The sequence below is a fragment of the Salmo salar genome, chromosome 04, assembly GCF_965601325.2.
Source record: "Salmo salar chromosome 04, fSalSal1, whole genome shotgun sequence".
Taxonomy (NCBI): Eukaryota; Metazoa; Chordata; class Actinopteri; order Salmoniformes; family Salmonidae; genus Salmo; species Salmo salar.
This window is the reverse complement of record NC_138294.1, coordinates 1496558-1511081: the sequence shown is the minus strand read 5'-3', so window position 1 is coordinate 1511081 and position 14524 is coordinate 1496558. Positions and strand designations below refer to the sequence as shown.

The following is a 14524-nucleotide window of genomic DNA, read 5'->3' as shown; positions in this document are numbered from 1 at the left end:
CAGTAGAAGTTACAGCAGTAGAAGTTACAACAGTAGAAGTTACAGCAGTAGAAGTTACAACAGTAGAAGTTACAGCAGTAGAAGTTACAGCAGTAGAAGTTACAGCAGTAGAAGTTACAACAGTAGAAGTTACAACAGTAGAAGTTACAGCAGTAGAAGTTACAACAGTAGAAGTTACAACAGTAGAAGTTACAACAGTAGAAGTTACAACAGTAGAAGTTACAGCAGGAGAAGTTACAACAGAAGTTACAAGACTAGCAGTTACGAGTTGAAGACAAATAACCTAATTAAATAAATACCATGGATATTGATGATTGTATATATGCCAATCAAAGACCCATAAAGCCCCACAAGAAGGATGGAGTGGGTGATCAACATTCAGGTACAGTTTATCCTGTTATAATGCTAGACATACACACACACACTTACACCCCAACACACAAACACACACACACACACACACACATATAAATATAAATACAGACATTTCTCATTTAAATTAATATTCACACCCCTGAGTCAATTCATGTTAGAATCCCTTTTGGCAGCGATTACAGCTGTGAGTCTCTGGGTGAGTCTCTAAGAGCTTTGTAGACCTGGACAATATTTGCCAGTTATTCTTTTCAAAATTCTTCATGCTCTGTCAAATTGGTTGTTGATCATTGCTTGGCAACCATTTTGAAGTCTTATCATAGATTTGCAAGCATATTTAGATCACAACTGTAACTCTGCAAACTCCAGTGTAGATTTGGCCTTGTGTTGTAGGTTGTCTGGTGGAAAGCAGACTGAACCAGGTTTTCTTCTAGGATTTTTCCTGTGCTTAGCTCCGTTCTAGAATTTTTTTATCCTGAAAAACTCCCCATTCCTTAACAATTACAAGCATACCGATAACATGATGCAGCCACCACTATGATTGAAAATATTGAGAGGTACTCAGTAATGTGTTGTGTTGGATTGCCCCCCTGTATTCAGTACAAAAAGTGAATTGCTTTGCCACATTTCTTTGCAGTATTACTTTAGTGCCTTGTTGCAAACAGGATGCATGTTTTGGAATCTTTTTTATTCTGTACAAGCTTCCTTCTTTTCACTCTGTCAAGTAGGTTAATATTGCGGAGTAACTACAATGTTGATCCATCCTCAGATATCACCCTTCCGTATCTGTGGTGAAATGTGGCAGAGCAGGAGCGATGTTTGTCAGACCATGAGACATCCTGAAAATCGGTCTTCTCTCAAAATCTTACGTAGCGTCCGAACGGTTTGGCCAACAAACTATTATAACCACTCTATTGAAAGCTGAGACTCTCACAAACGTGTTGGGGTTCTCCATTTAGGACGTCTACAACCCTCACCAGACTCTGAAGGTCCCCAGTACCAGTTTAAAACATTTATGGACGTATATATGGAGATAGTTTAGTGCCTAAAATAAGGGGATAAATACATGTAAAAAATATTAATAAAATGTTTCCTGATCTTTCTAATATCTCTCAGATATAGGACAGACACTTCAGAACAAACTTCCTTTTGATATTTTTGGGGACTATCTGTTGTTCCATGTAGTGAATCTGTTATTCAATGTGTTTCTATTGGCTAATACTAGAAATGCCAAATACAATGCTTCATGCAATCGTTTTTTTTTCACTTTAAAAAAAAAATACTTTAATGTGTCTTAAAATTCTAAACCAAATAGCTAAATAATTCTTGGTATGACCATCTTAAAACAATTGCATATGTTGGCTCAGACCCTCCCCCCTCCCCCAGCTCAGACCCTCCCCCGGCTCAGACCCTCTCCCAGTTTAGACTCTAGAGGGTTAAACACTATAATTGCACACACAGTGATTCATTGCAACTTATTATGTGACTTGTTTAGCAAATGATTCCTGAGCTTATTTAGGTTGAAGTGGTTGAATACTTATTGAATCAAAACATTTCAGTTTTTCATTATATATAATATAATATATAACATTAATATATATAACAGGTCAGTATATATATTATAGTATATTATGTTATAACAGGTCAGTATATATATATATATATTGTGTAAACATAATTCCTCTTTGACATTATGGGGTATTGTGTTCAGGTCAGTGACAAAACATCATTTAAAATTCAGTCAGTAACTACAAAATGTGGAACAATGCACTTTTCTGATGGCACTAGCTACCTCTATTACCTCGTACCCCTACACATCAGCTTGGTACTGGTACTCCCTGTACATAGCTACCTCTATTACCTCGTACCCCTACACATCAGCTTGGTACTGGTACTCCCTGTACATAGCTACCTCTATTACCTCGTACCCCTACACATCAGCTTGGTACTGGTACTCCCTGTACATAGCTACCACTATTACCTCGTACCCCTTCACATCAGCTTGGTACTGGTACTCCCTGTACATAGCTACCTCTATTACCTCGTACCCCTACACATCAGCTTGGTACTGGTACTCCCTGTACATAGCTACCTCTATTACCTCGTACCCCTTCACATCAGCTTGGTACTGGTACTCCCTGTACATAGCTACCTCTATTACCTCGTACCCCTACACATCAGCTTGGTACTGTTACTCCCTGTACATAGCTACCTCTATTACCTCGTACCCCTACACATCAGCTTGGTACTGTTACTCCCTGTACATAGCTACCTCTATTACCTCGTACCCCTACACATTGGGGCGGCAAGTAGCCTAGTGGTTAGAGTGTTGGACTAGTAATTGGAAGGTGGCAAGATTGAATCCCCGAGCTGACAAAGTAAAAATCTGTTGTTCTGTCCCTGAACAAGGCAGTTTAACCCACTGTTCCTAGGCTGTCATTGAAAATAAGAATTTGTTCTTAACTGACTTGCCTCGTTAAATAAAAATACATTAAAAATAAAACATCAGCTTGGTACAGTGCATACAGTAAATATAGACCTCAGGCCTTCTCTGAGGAACATAGAGACATCTCTGAATAACTATTCTCTCTGTTGTCCATGTCACACAGGATACAGTAAATATAGACCTCAGGCCCTCTCTGAGGAACATAGAGACATCTCTGAATAACTATTATCTCTGGTGTCCATGTCACACAGGATACAGTAAATATAGACCTCAGGCCTTCTCTGAGGAACATAGAGACATCTCTGAATAACTATTATCTCTGGTGTCCATGTCACACAGGATACAGTAAATATAGACCTCAGGCCTTCTCTGAGGAACATAGAGACATCTCTGAATAACTATTATCTCTGTTGTCCATGTCACACAGGATACAGTAAATATAGACCTCAGGCCTTCTCTGAGGAACATAGAGACATCTCTGAATAACTATTCTCTCTGTTGTCCATGTCACACAGGATACAGTAAATATAGACCTCAGGCCCTCTCTGAGGAACATAGAGACATCTCTGAATAACTATTATCTCTGTTGTCCATGTCAGACAGGACACAGTAAATATAGACCTCAGGCCTTCTCTGAGGAACATAGAGACATCTCTGAATAACTATTATCTCTGTTGTCCATGTCACACAGGATACAGTAAATGTAGACAACAGGCCTTCTCTGAGAAAGATAAAGACATTTCTGAATAACTATTCTCTCTGGGGTCAATGTCACACAGGACACAGCATAGTGTATAAAACTCTACATGGTCATTGATGGCCGACCACAGAGTGCAAGACTTAATGCAGCATTTCCCAAACTCAGTCCTGGGAACCCCAAGGTGGGCACGTTTTAGTTCTTGCCACAACACTACAAAGATAATAATTAACTCTTCATCATCAAGCTGTGATTAGTAGAATCCACTGTGTAGTGATACGTAACCTCTCAGAACTACAGTCATGCTCTGTGATGTGTGTGTGAACTCACAGGGTCCCATTTTACTCCATGTAAATATATTCAATGCTTTAATCACATGTATATACATCAAAATGTATATACATTGTGGTAAACTAAACTAATAGAAACGAAATATATAAACTAATTCACACTGTGGTAAACTAAACTAATATAAACGAAATATACAAACTAATCTTCACTGTGGTAAACTAAAGTAATATAAACTAAATATATAAACTAATCTACACTGTGGTAAACTAAACTAATATAAACTAAATATACAAACTAATCTTCACTGTGGTAAACTAAACTAATAAAGAGTAAATATACAAATGAATCTACACTGTGGTAAACTAATATAAACTAAATATACAAACTAATCTACACTGTGGTAAACTAAACTAATATAAACGAAATATACAAACTAATCTACACTGTGGTAAACTAAACTAATATAAACTAAATATATAAACTAATCTACACTGTGGTAAACTAAACTAATATAAACTAAATATACAAACGAATCTACACTGTGGTAAACTAAACTAATATAAACTAAATATACAAACTAATCTACACTGTGGTAAACTAAACTAATATAAACTAAATATACAAACTAATCTACACTGTGGTAAACTAAACTAATATAAACTAAATATATAAACTAATCTTCACTGTGGTAAACAAACATGGTTTTCTGAAAATAAGTCTGCAGTCACATGGTGGTGGTATGTGTCATACTATTGGTTAGACAGTTTCCCCTTTAATGAGGTTGACAGTTAAAACTGTCTCTTACATTAGACTGAGTCACACAGAGGCTCCAGCTGTGCAGAGAACAGACACAAACCTACAACTGAGATAACAGCAGACATTACAACAGTAGAAGTTACAACAGTAGAAGTTACAACAGTAGAAGTTACAGCAGTAGAAGTTACAACAGTAGAAGATACAACAGTAGAAGTTACAGCAGTAGAAGTTACAGCAGTAGAAGTTACAACAGTAGAAGTTACAGCAGTAGAAGTTACAGCAGTAGAAGTTACAGTATTGGAAATTACAGCAGTAGAAGTTACAGTATTGGAAATTACAACAGTAGAAGTTACAGCAGTAGAAGTTACAGCAGTAGAAGTTACAGCAGTAGAAGTTACAACAGTAGAAGTTACAACAGTAGAAGTTACAGTATTGGAAATTACAAGAGTAGAAGTTACAAGACTAGAAGTTACAATTTGAAGACGAAGAACCTAATTCAATAAATACCATGGATATCGATGATTGTATATATGCAATCCCAAGATCCATCATGCCCTGCAAGAAGGATTGAGTTAGTGATCAACATTCAGGTAACAGCCGGTGCTCATTTAAAAAAATGTATTTAACAGATTTTTATCTTGTCAGCTCAGGGATTTGATCTTGCAACCTTTCGGTTACTTGTCCAAAACTCTAACCACTAGGCTACCTGCTACCTTGAACTCCACCATATGTTAAGGCCAATATATATTCTATAAGAGTGCTGAAAAAAACAACATAGACCAGCATCAATTTCAAGCTGATGCATGCTGGTCAGTGCTGGTCCGATACTGGTCTAGCGTGTTATGATGGCCGACCAGGCTTCATTGTGTTTTTGCTGGTGACCAGTCTCTGCTGTGTTTTGGACACAGTATGCTGGCTTGCAAAGTGACGTATAATTCCTATTGGAATCCAGCCAGAGTGGATTCTTAAAATCTATTTTCAGAATGACTGCCAGGGCTAGAAATGATGAATGAATGAGACTGTCTTAACCAGGCTTCCCCAAATGTTGGCCCAAGGGACGAATTTGGACCGCATGTGGTTTAATTTGGCCGCTCAAGTTTTCTGAGCATTCTCATTTTCAGGAAATCAGCTCCAAGTGATTTTAATTCTGGAAATCTGTTGCCAAGTATTTCCACGCATAATAGAGAGACACGCGATCAAATATAAAAATAAGCAAATTTTGAATTGATTATGTTTTAGTGAAGTATTATATATGTTTGGGCTTCTTGTGGTCAATTTGCAGTCTCCAAATGATTTCGTATTATGTTCCAACCCCCCGACCATCCACTCGAGAACAAATCAGCCAGAGGCTGAATCTAGTTGATGATCCCTGACCTAAACCATCTAAAATGAAGAAAAAAAAACATTCCACTAACGGGTGCAATAAGTCCTACTAACAGATTGGATTAGTTGAAAGGCCCTGAAAGGTATTGGTACCACTAGGTGGAGCCAGTAGATCTGTCGGTTGGTGGCCTTTACACTGGTGATCGTGACCTCACTTCCTCATTCTATTGTAACAACTATTCCCGAGGAGAGAAAGGGAGGAGGGGTTTGAAGGGGAGCTGTGTTGGCGTCCGTTCTGTGACACCATTGGAAGGACGACACCTGTGGGAGAAGTGTGGGGGATGATTAAGAGGATGGGTGGGGTCAGAAGGGAGTGGGATTATCCAGTGTTAACGAGGTGGTAGGATGTGGCAGTAACAGATGAGGAGAAGGCAGAGATTTACATTTACATTTACATTTAAGTCATTTAGCAGACGCTCTTATCCAGAGCGACTAACAAATTGGTGCCTTCACCTTATGATATCCAGTGGAACCACCACTTTACAATAGTGCATCTAAATCTTTTAAGGGGGGGGGGGGGGGGTTAGAAGGATTACTTTATCCTATCCTAGGTTTTCCTTAAAGAGGTGGGGTTTCAGGTGTATAGCGAGAATAGGAGAGGGCCTAGAACAGAGCCCTGGGGGACACCAGATGATGATGGCCAAAGCATTTGTCCAAGTGCATAGCTTGGAAAATGTGTCAGAGGAGGGGCAGAGGGGGAGAGAGAGAACTAGAGAGGAGCATCTTAGAGTACTGGATAGGAGGGATGATGTAAATGATGAATGCAATGTGGAATGATGAATGCAATGAATGCAATGTGGAACCAATCAGGAAGACAGGGAAGGACCCAACAAGGCCAACAAGCTATCGGCCAATAGCTTTAAGGATTAGCCCCTTTTAAGAATTATAGATACAGAACTCCTTTGTGCAATCGAGGTGTCCGATTTTAAAATAGCTTTTCGGTGAAAGCACATTTTGCAATATTCTCAGTAGATAGCCCAGCCATCACGGCTAGCCATTTAGACACCGACCAAGTTTAGCCCTGACCAAAGTCAGATTTACTATTACAAATGTTTGATTACCTTTGTTGTCTTCGTCAGAATGCACTCCCAGGACTGCTACTTCAATAACAAATGTTGGTTTGGTCCAAAATAATCCATCGTTATATCCAAATAGCGGCGTTTTGTTTGTGCGTTCCAGACACTATCCGAAATGGTAAATCCGGGTTATGAGCATGGCACAATTCGTGACAAAACATTTCTAAATATTCCATTACCGTACTTCGAAGCATGTCAACCGCTGTTTAAAATCAATTTTTATGCCATTTTTCTCGTAAAAAAGCGATAATATTCCGACCGGGAATCTCCTTTTCGGCAAACAGAGGAAAAAACACAAAGACGGGGGCGGCCAGTGCACGCGCCTAAGGCCACAGTACCTTGATCGGCCACTTGAGAAAGGCGATAATGTGTTTCAGCCTGGGGCTGGAATGACGACATTCAGGTTTTTCCCGGGCTCTGAGAGCCTATTGGAGCCGTGGGAAGTGTCACGTTACCGCAGAGATCCTTTGTAATTGAATGAGATGTCAAAGAAAGACAATAAATGGTCAGACAGGCCACTTCCTGTAAAGGAATCTCTCAGGTTTTGACCTGCCATTTGAGTTCTGTTATACTCACAGACACCATTCAAACAGTTTTAGAAACTTTGGAGTGTTCTCTATCCAAAGCCAATAATTATATGCAAATTCTAGTTACTGGGCAGGAGTAGTAACCAGATTAAATCGGTTATGTTTTTTATCCAGCTGTGAAAATACTGCCCCCTAGCCATAACAGGTTAAAATAATTGTTATGTTTTTTGTGAACGTTTATCTTGAGTAATTTAGTAAATTGTTAGTAAATTCCCCGGAAGTTTGCGGGGGGTATGCTAGTTCTGAACGTCACATGCTAATGTAAAAAGCTGGTTTTTGATATAAATATGAACTTGATTGAACAAAACATGCATGTATTGTATAACATAATGTCCTAGGTGTGTCATCTGATGAAGATCATCAAAGGTTAGTGCTGCATTTAGCTGTCTTCTGGGTTTTTGTGACATTATATGCTAGCTTGAAAAATGGGTGTCTGATTATTTCTGGCTGGGTACTCTGCTGACATAATCTCATGTTTTGCTTTCGTTGTAAAGCCTTTTTGAAATCGGACAGTGTGGTTAGATTAACGAGAGTCTTGTCTTTAAAATGCTGTAAAATAGTCATATGTTTGACAAATTGAAGTAATAGCATTTCTAAGGTATTTGAAAATCGCGCCACAGGATTCCACTGGCTGTTGCGTAGGTGGGACGAATTCGTCCCGCCTAGCCCAGAGAGGTTAATCAATTTTCACCTAAAATGACATACCCAAATCTAACTGCCTGTAGCTCAGGACCTGAAGCAAGGATATGCATATTCTTGGTACCATTTGAAAGGAAACACTTTGAAGTTTATAGAAATGTGAAAGGAATGTAGTAGAATATAACACATTAGATCTGGTAAAAGATAATACAAAGAAAAAACCAACTGCTCTCTTGTATTTTTTTCGTACCATCATCTTTGAAATGCAAGAGAAAGGTCATAATGTATTATTCTAGCCCAGGTGCAATTTATATATTGCCCACTAGGTGGCACCAGTGTATGTGCAAAGTTTTAGACTGATCCAATGAACCATTGCACTTCTGTTCAACATTTTGATGCAAGACTGCCCAAATGTGCCTAATTTGTTTATTAATAACTTTTCATCTTCAAAATTGTGCACTCTCCTCAAAAAATAGCATGGCATTCTTTCATTGCAATAGCTCCTGTAAATTGGACAGTGTAGTTAACAAGAATTTAAGCTTTCTTCTAATATCAGATATGTCTATGTCCTTGGAAATATTCTTGTTACTTGCAACCTCATGCTAATCTCATTAGCCTACATTAGCTCCACCATCCCATGGAAGGGACACTGATCCCATTAACATCACACAACGAAGGCTGGTTACATGAAAAAATACAACGAAGGCAGGTTACCTGAAAAAATACAACGAAGGCTGGTCACCAGCAAAAACACAACGAAGGCTGGTCACCAGCAAAAACACAACGAAGGCTGGTCACCAGCAAAAACACAACGAAGGCTGGTCACCAGCCTATGCTGGTCTATGCTGTTTTTTCAGCAGGGGCTGCAATTCAAGCAGCAGAACATTTGAGGTGCCGGAACTCGGTTGTTGTGTTGTGGCCCAAGTCAAGCTTGTCTATTTTACTGAGTGCTTGAAAGAGCAACTCAACACAAACAGACGCAAATACCTTATAAAGTTCTTATGGTAATAATTTGTGCTTCAGTGTGGAAGAGACGTTTCCTAGCTGCTGCAGTGTGTCTGGGGCTGCTGTGTGTTCTCCTAATGGCTGGGATCATAGGCCTGTTACTCTACCGTGAGTTTGAAATGTTCTCACTCAAATATTCTTAATAATCCGTGGTGTAATGAACAATGATCGGGGTCAATTCCATTTTCATTTTCAGTCAATTCAGAAAGTAAACCAATTTCCAAATGTTCCTCATTGAAAAGCATTGGAGAGAATTGGAATTGGAATTCCAGTGTTATTTCCTGAATTGACTGGAATTGAAATGCAACTGACCCCAACCCTGGTAATGTCTGATTAACTTGGTCATTGATCGTATTATTTCACAGAGAGAAACCTATTGAACAGTTACAACACCCTGACTGCAGAGAGAGACCAGCTACAGGCCAGTTCCAACACCCTGACCAAAGAGAGAGACCAGCTACAGATCAGCTACAACACCCTGACTGCAGAGAGAGACCAGCTACAGACCTGTAATAAATATGGCACATGTCCCCAAGACTGGAAGAAGTCTGGCTGCAGTTGTTACTACATCTCCCCTGATGAGAAAACGTGGGATGAGAGCAGAAAGGACTGTCAGGCGAGAGGAGCAACCCTGGTGATCATCGACAGCAGAGAGGAACAGGCTTTAATCAAAGCATTCAACAAAAGAGCCTGGTTTGGTCTGACTGACATAGAAGTTGAGGGAACCTGGAGATGGGTGGACGGCACACCACTGACCACAAGTTACTGGAGCAAAGGGGAGCCAAATGATTTGCAAGGAGAAGACTGCGCTTTGGTTGACAACACTCAACAGGACCCAGTACTGGCTTGGAATGATGTGTCATGTAACCACAACAATAGTTGGATCTGTGAAAGGCAGGTGTGTTAAGGCTATCATTAACAGTTAATTTGGAGAAAAGCATGACCCACATTTATAAAATAATGTTCTCTCTGACCACTCTGTCTCTCTCTCTCTCTCTCTCTCTCTCTCTCTCTCTCTCTCGCTTTCACTCCCTCTAACAGTTCCATCGCTTAAATTCTTGTTTTACTCTTAATTTGTTACGTTTGACTGCTCTGAAATGTGTTTAATTTACAAAAGTATTTCCTGTGGTTGGGGAGGGCTGGGAGGTTGGGAAGAGCTTGGGGGGGCTGGGGCTGGGGTTGGGGAGGGTTGGAAAGAGCTTGGGGGTGCTGGGGTTGGGTAGGGTTGGGTAGAGCTTGGGGAGGGCTGGGGTTGGGAATAGCTTGGGGAGGGCTGGTGGTGGGAATAGCTTGGGGAGGGCTGGGGTTGGGAATAGCTTGGGGAGGGCTGGGGGAGGGCGGGGTTGGGGAGGGTTGGGGAGGGGAGGGTGGAAGAGCTTGGGGGGCTGGGGTTGGGTAGTAGCTTGGGGAGGGCTGGGGTTGGGAATAGCTTGGGGAGGGCTGGGGTTGGGAATAGCTTGGGGAGGGCTGGGCAGGGGAGGGGAGGGGTTGGGGAGGGTTGGGGTTGGGGATGGCAAGGGCAGCAAACCTGACCAACTGAGCTAATTGATCAGTTCATTGATTGCTGGAAATCCAAAAACATGAAATGCCTGCGGCACTCCAGCACCAGGGTTACCTACCTCTGGGCTAAGGTGTAGGCTGGGTTGAGATCCAGGGGGTTAAGTGGTGATGATGGCTAGGGGAAGGCTGGGTGGAGGCCAAGGGTTATGTGAAGGTTGGAGGGAAGGAGGGATCAATACCAGGGGTGCTGATGGGATGGAGGGGTGGATGCTGGGGTTGTTGGGTTTGGTGGAGGCTGGGGTAAGACTGTGGAGGAGTAGGGGTGGACGCTAAGGGTGTTTGGTGGGGTGGAGGATGGGGAGGGTTTGAGGGAGTAGGGGTAGATGCTGAGTTCAGCTACATGCTACTGTAGGTTACTCCCCCATATGGCTGAGTTCTGTTCAGCTACTTTAGGTTACTCTCCCATACGGCTAAGTTCTGTTCAGCTGCTTTAGGTTACTCTCCCATATGGCTGAGTTGACTGTTCAGCTACTGTAGGTTATTCTCCCATATGGCTGAGTTGACTTTTCAGCTACATGCTACTGTAGGTTATTCTCCCATGCTACTGTAGGTTACTCTCCCATGCTACTGTAGGTTACTCTCATGCTACAGTAGGTTACTCTCCCATGCTACAGTAGGTTACTCTCCCATGCTACAGTAGGTTACTCTCTCCCATGCTACTGTAGGTTACTCTCCCATGCTACTGTAGGTTACTCTCTCATGCTACTGTAGGTTACTCTCCCATGCTACTGTAGGTTACTCTCCCATGCTACAGTAGGTTACTCTCCCATATGACTGTAGGTTACTCTCCCATGCTACTGTAGGTTACTCTCCCAAGCTACTGTAGGTTACTCTCCCATGCTACTGTAGGTTACTCTCCCATGCTACTGTAGGTTACTCTCCCATGCTACTGTAGGTTACTCTCCCAAGCTACTGTAGGTTACTCTCCCAAGCTACTGTAGGTTACTCTCCCATGCTACTGTAGGTTACTCCCCCATATGGCTGAGTTCTGTTCAGCTACTTTAGGTTACTCTCCCATACGGCTAAGTTCTGTTCAGCTGCTTTAGGTTACTCTCCCATATGGCTGAGTTGACTGTTCAGCTACTGTAGGTTATTCTCCCATATGGCTGAGTTGACTGTTCAGCTACTGTAGGTTATTCTCCCATATGGCTGAGTTGACTGGTCAGCTACTGTAGGTTATTCTCCATATGGCTGAGTTGACTGTTCAGCTACTGTAGGTTATTCTCCATATGGCTGAGTTGACTTTTCAGCTACATGCTACTGTAGGTTATTCTCCCATGCTACTGTAGGTTACTCTCCCATGCTACTGTAGGTTACTCTCCCATGCTACTGTAGGTTACTCTCCCATGCTACTGTAGGTTACTCTCATGCTACAGTAGGTTACTCTCCCATGCTACAGTAGGTTACTCTCCCATGCTACAGTAGGTTACTCTCTCCCATGCTACTGTAGGTTACTCTCCCATGCTACTGTAGGTTACTCTCTCATGCTACTGTAGGTTACTCTCCCATGCTACTGTAGGTTACTCTCCCATGCTACAGTAGGTTACTCTCCCATATGACTGTAGGTTACTCTCCCATGCTACTGTAGGTTACTCTCCCAAGCTACTGTAGGTTACTCTCCCATGCTACTGTAGGTTACTCTCCCATGCTACTGTAGGTTACTCTCCCATGCTACTGTAGGTTACTCTCCCAAGCTACTGTAGGTTACTCTCCCAAGCTACTGTAGGTTACTCTCCCATGCTACTGTAGGTTACTCTCCCATGCTACTGTAGGTTACTCTCCCATGCTACTGTAGGTTACTCTCCCAAGCTACTGTAGGTTACTCTCCCATGCTACTGTAGGTTACTCTCCCATGCTACTGTAGGTTACTCTCCCATGCTACTGTAGGATAATATCTGGATTGTTTCATAATAACTCTTGTCTGGTGTGGGATGTGCAGTTCCGGAGTGCAGAGAATAACTTGTACTGATGTGGATTGGAGCAAACAAACCATCTACATAGTGGTGATGTGTACGTTTTAGATTATATTATTACTATTATTTTACTAAGGTTGTATATGTTTTACATTATATTATTACTATCATTTTATTAAGGTTGTGTTCGTTTCACATTATATTATTACTATTATTTTATTAAGGTTGTGTATGTTTTACATTATATTATTACTATCTCATTGGTTGGCGCACTTAACGGTTGTGTATGTTTTACATTATATTATTACTATCATTTTATGAAGGTTGTGTATCGTTTTACATTTTATTATTACTATTATTTTACTAAGGTTGTGTATGTTTTACATTATATTATTACTATCATTTTATTAAGGTTGTGTTCGTTTGACATTATATTATTACTATCATTTTATTAAGGTTGTGTATCGTTTTACATTATATTATTACTATCATTTTATTAAGGTTGTGTATGTTTTACATTATATTATTACTATCATTTTATTAAGGTTGTGTATGTTTTTGTAGTAAAGGAATATAACGTTCCAGATTAAATGTATCTTTGGAGAAAGTGAAGTGTGTGTGGCTTTTACTTTTTAAGTCTTTTGCTTGAATAAAAACCACGCTTACAAATGAATGATGATAACAACCCTTTGCTACTCCATGTCTTAAAGTAAAGTGTTATAAGTCACTGTGGGTGTGAGGTAGCAGTAATAAAATGCTGTTTTATAACCCCTACTTTGCTGTTGTTTCTTTTCACTGGGGTTTTGTCAACTACATTACCCATGTTTATTCTTTGTTCTGTCTTCTAAGCATGGTCCTCTTCACTGACTTTCATGATTCTTAATTCAAGGTGAGTGGTATTAAAGTGACAAGCTTTCTCCTATTATTGTATTACGCATGTGTTACAGGTCCCAGGTGGTGGGGAATAATCAAATCAAATGTTATTTGTCACATGCGCCGAACACAACAGTGAAATGCTGAATACAACATGTGTAGACCTTACAGTGAAATGCTGAATACAACAGGTGTAGAACCTTACAGTGAAATGCTGAATACAACAGGTGTAGAACCTTACAGTGAAATGCTGAATACAACAGGTGTAGAACCTTACAGTGAAATGCTGAATACAACAGGTGTAGAACCTTACAGTGAAATGCTTACTTACAAGCCCTTAACCAACAATGCAGTTTGAAGAAAATAGAGATATAAAAATATTTGCTAAATAAACAAACATTTATTCATTTTTTAAGTAACACAATAAAATAACAATAAGGAGGCTATATACAGGGGGTACCGGTACCGAGTCAATGTGTGGGGTTACAGGTTAGTCGAGGTAATTGAGGTCATTTGTACATGTAGGTAGAGTTAAATTGAGCAATGCAAAAAGTCTGGGTAGCCATTTTGATTAGCTGTTGAGGAGTCTTATGGCTTGGGGGTAGAAGCTGTTTAAAAGCCTGTTAATAACCTCTTCACTTTAGGGGGCACTATTTTCACGGCCGGATGAATAAACGTACCTGTTTTAATCTGGTCACTACTCTTGCCCAGAAACGAGTATATGCATATAATTAGTAGATGTGCATAGCAAACACTCTAAAGTTTCTAAAACTGTTTGAATGGTGTCTGTGAGTATAACAGAACTCATATGGCAGGCGAAAACCTGAGAAGATGTCAACCAGGAAGTGTCCTGTCAGCCAATTTGTTGTCATTCTTTTGCATCTCTATCGAATTTACACCATCTAAGCTGTTACATGACACTTTCT

General features: G+C 40.6%; 1 protein-coding gene and 1 long non-coding RNA gene across 2 annotated transcripts; both read left to right on the top strand.

Moving 5' to 3' along the window:
• LOC123741585 (C-type lectin domain family 4 member E) lies at positions 1-10386 on the top strand. Its single transcript, XM_082973977.1, has 3 exons — positions 1-382; positions 9271-9360; positions 9618-10386. The coding sequence occupies exons 1-3, from the start codon at positions 301-303 to the stop codon at positions 10157-10159; spliced, it is 714 nt and encodes a 237-aa protein (XP_082830103.1). The 5' UTR covers positions 1-300; the 3' UTR covers positions 10160-10386.
• Positions 10387-10755: 369 nt separating this feature from the next.
• Positions 10756-13499, top strand: LOC145878580 (uncharacterized). The gene is made up of 2 exons (XR_014392008.1): positions 10756-12949; positions 13227-13499. It is a non-coding gene; the product is annotated as an uncharacterized LOC145878580 (long non-coding RNA).
• The last annotated feature ends 1025 nt before the right edge of the window (positions 13500-14524 follow it).

What these genes read in the sequence shown, in the direction of transcription:
- LOC123741585 (XM_082973977.1), top strand. Translation starts at nt 301, where the DNA reads ATGGATATTGATGATTGTATATATGCCAATCAAAGACCCATAAAGCCC. An exon ending in AGTGGGTGATCAACATTCAG is followed by an intron (nt 383 to 9,270) that starts GTACAGTTTATC and finishes TTTGTGCTTCAG; the next exon opens with TGTGGAAGAGACGTTTCCTA. An exon ending in CATAGGCCTGTTACTCTACC is followed by an intron (nt 9,361 to 9,617) that starts GTGAGTTTGAAA and finishes ATTATTTCACAG; the next exon opens with AGAGAAACCTATTGAACAGT.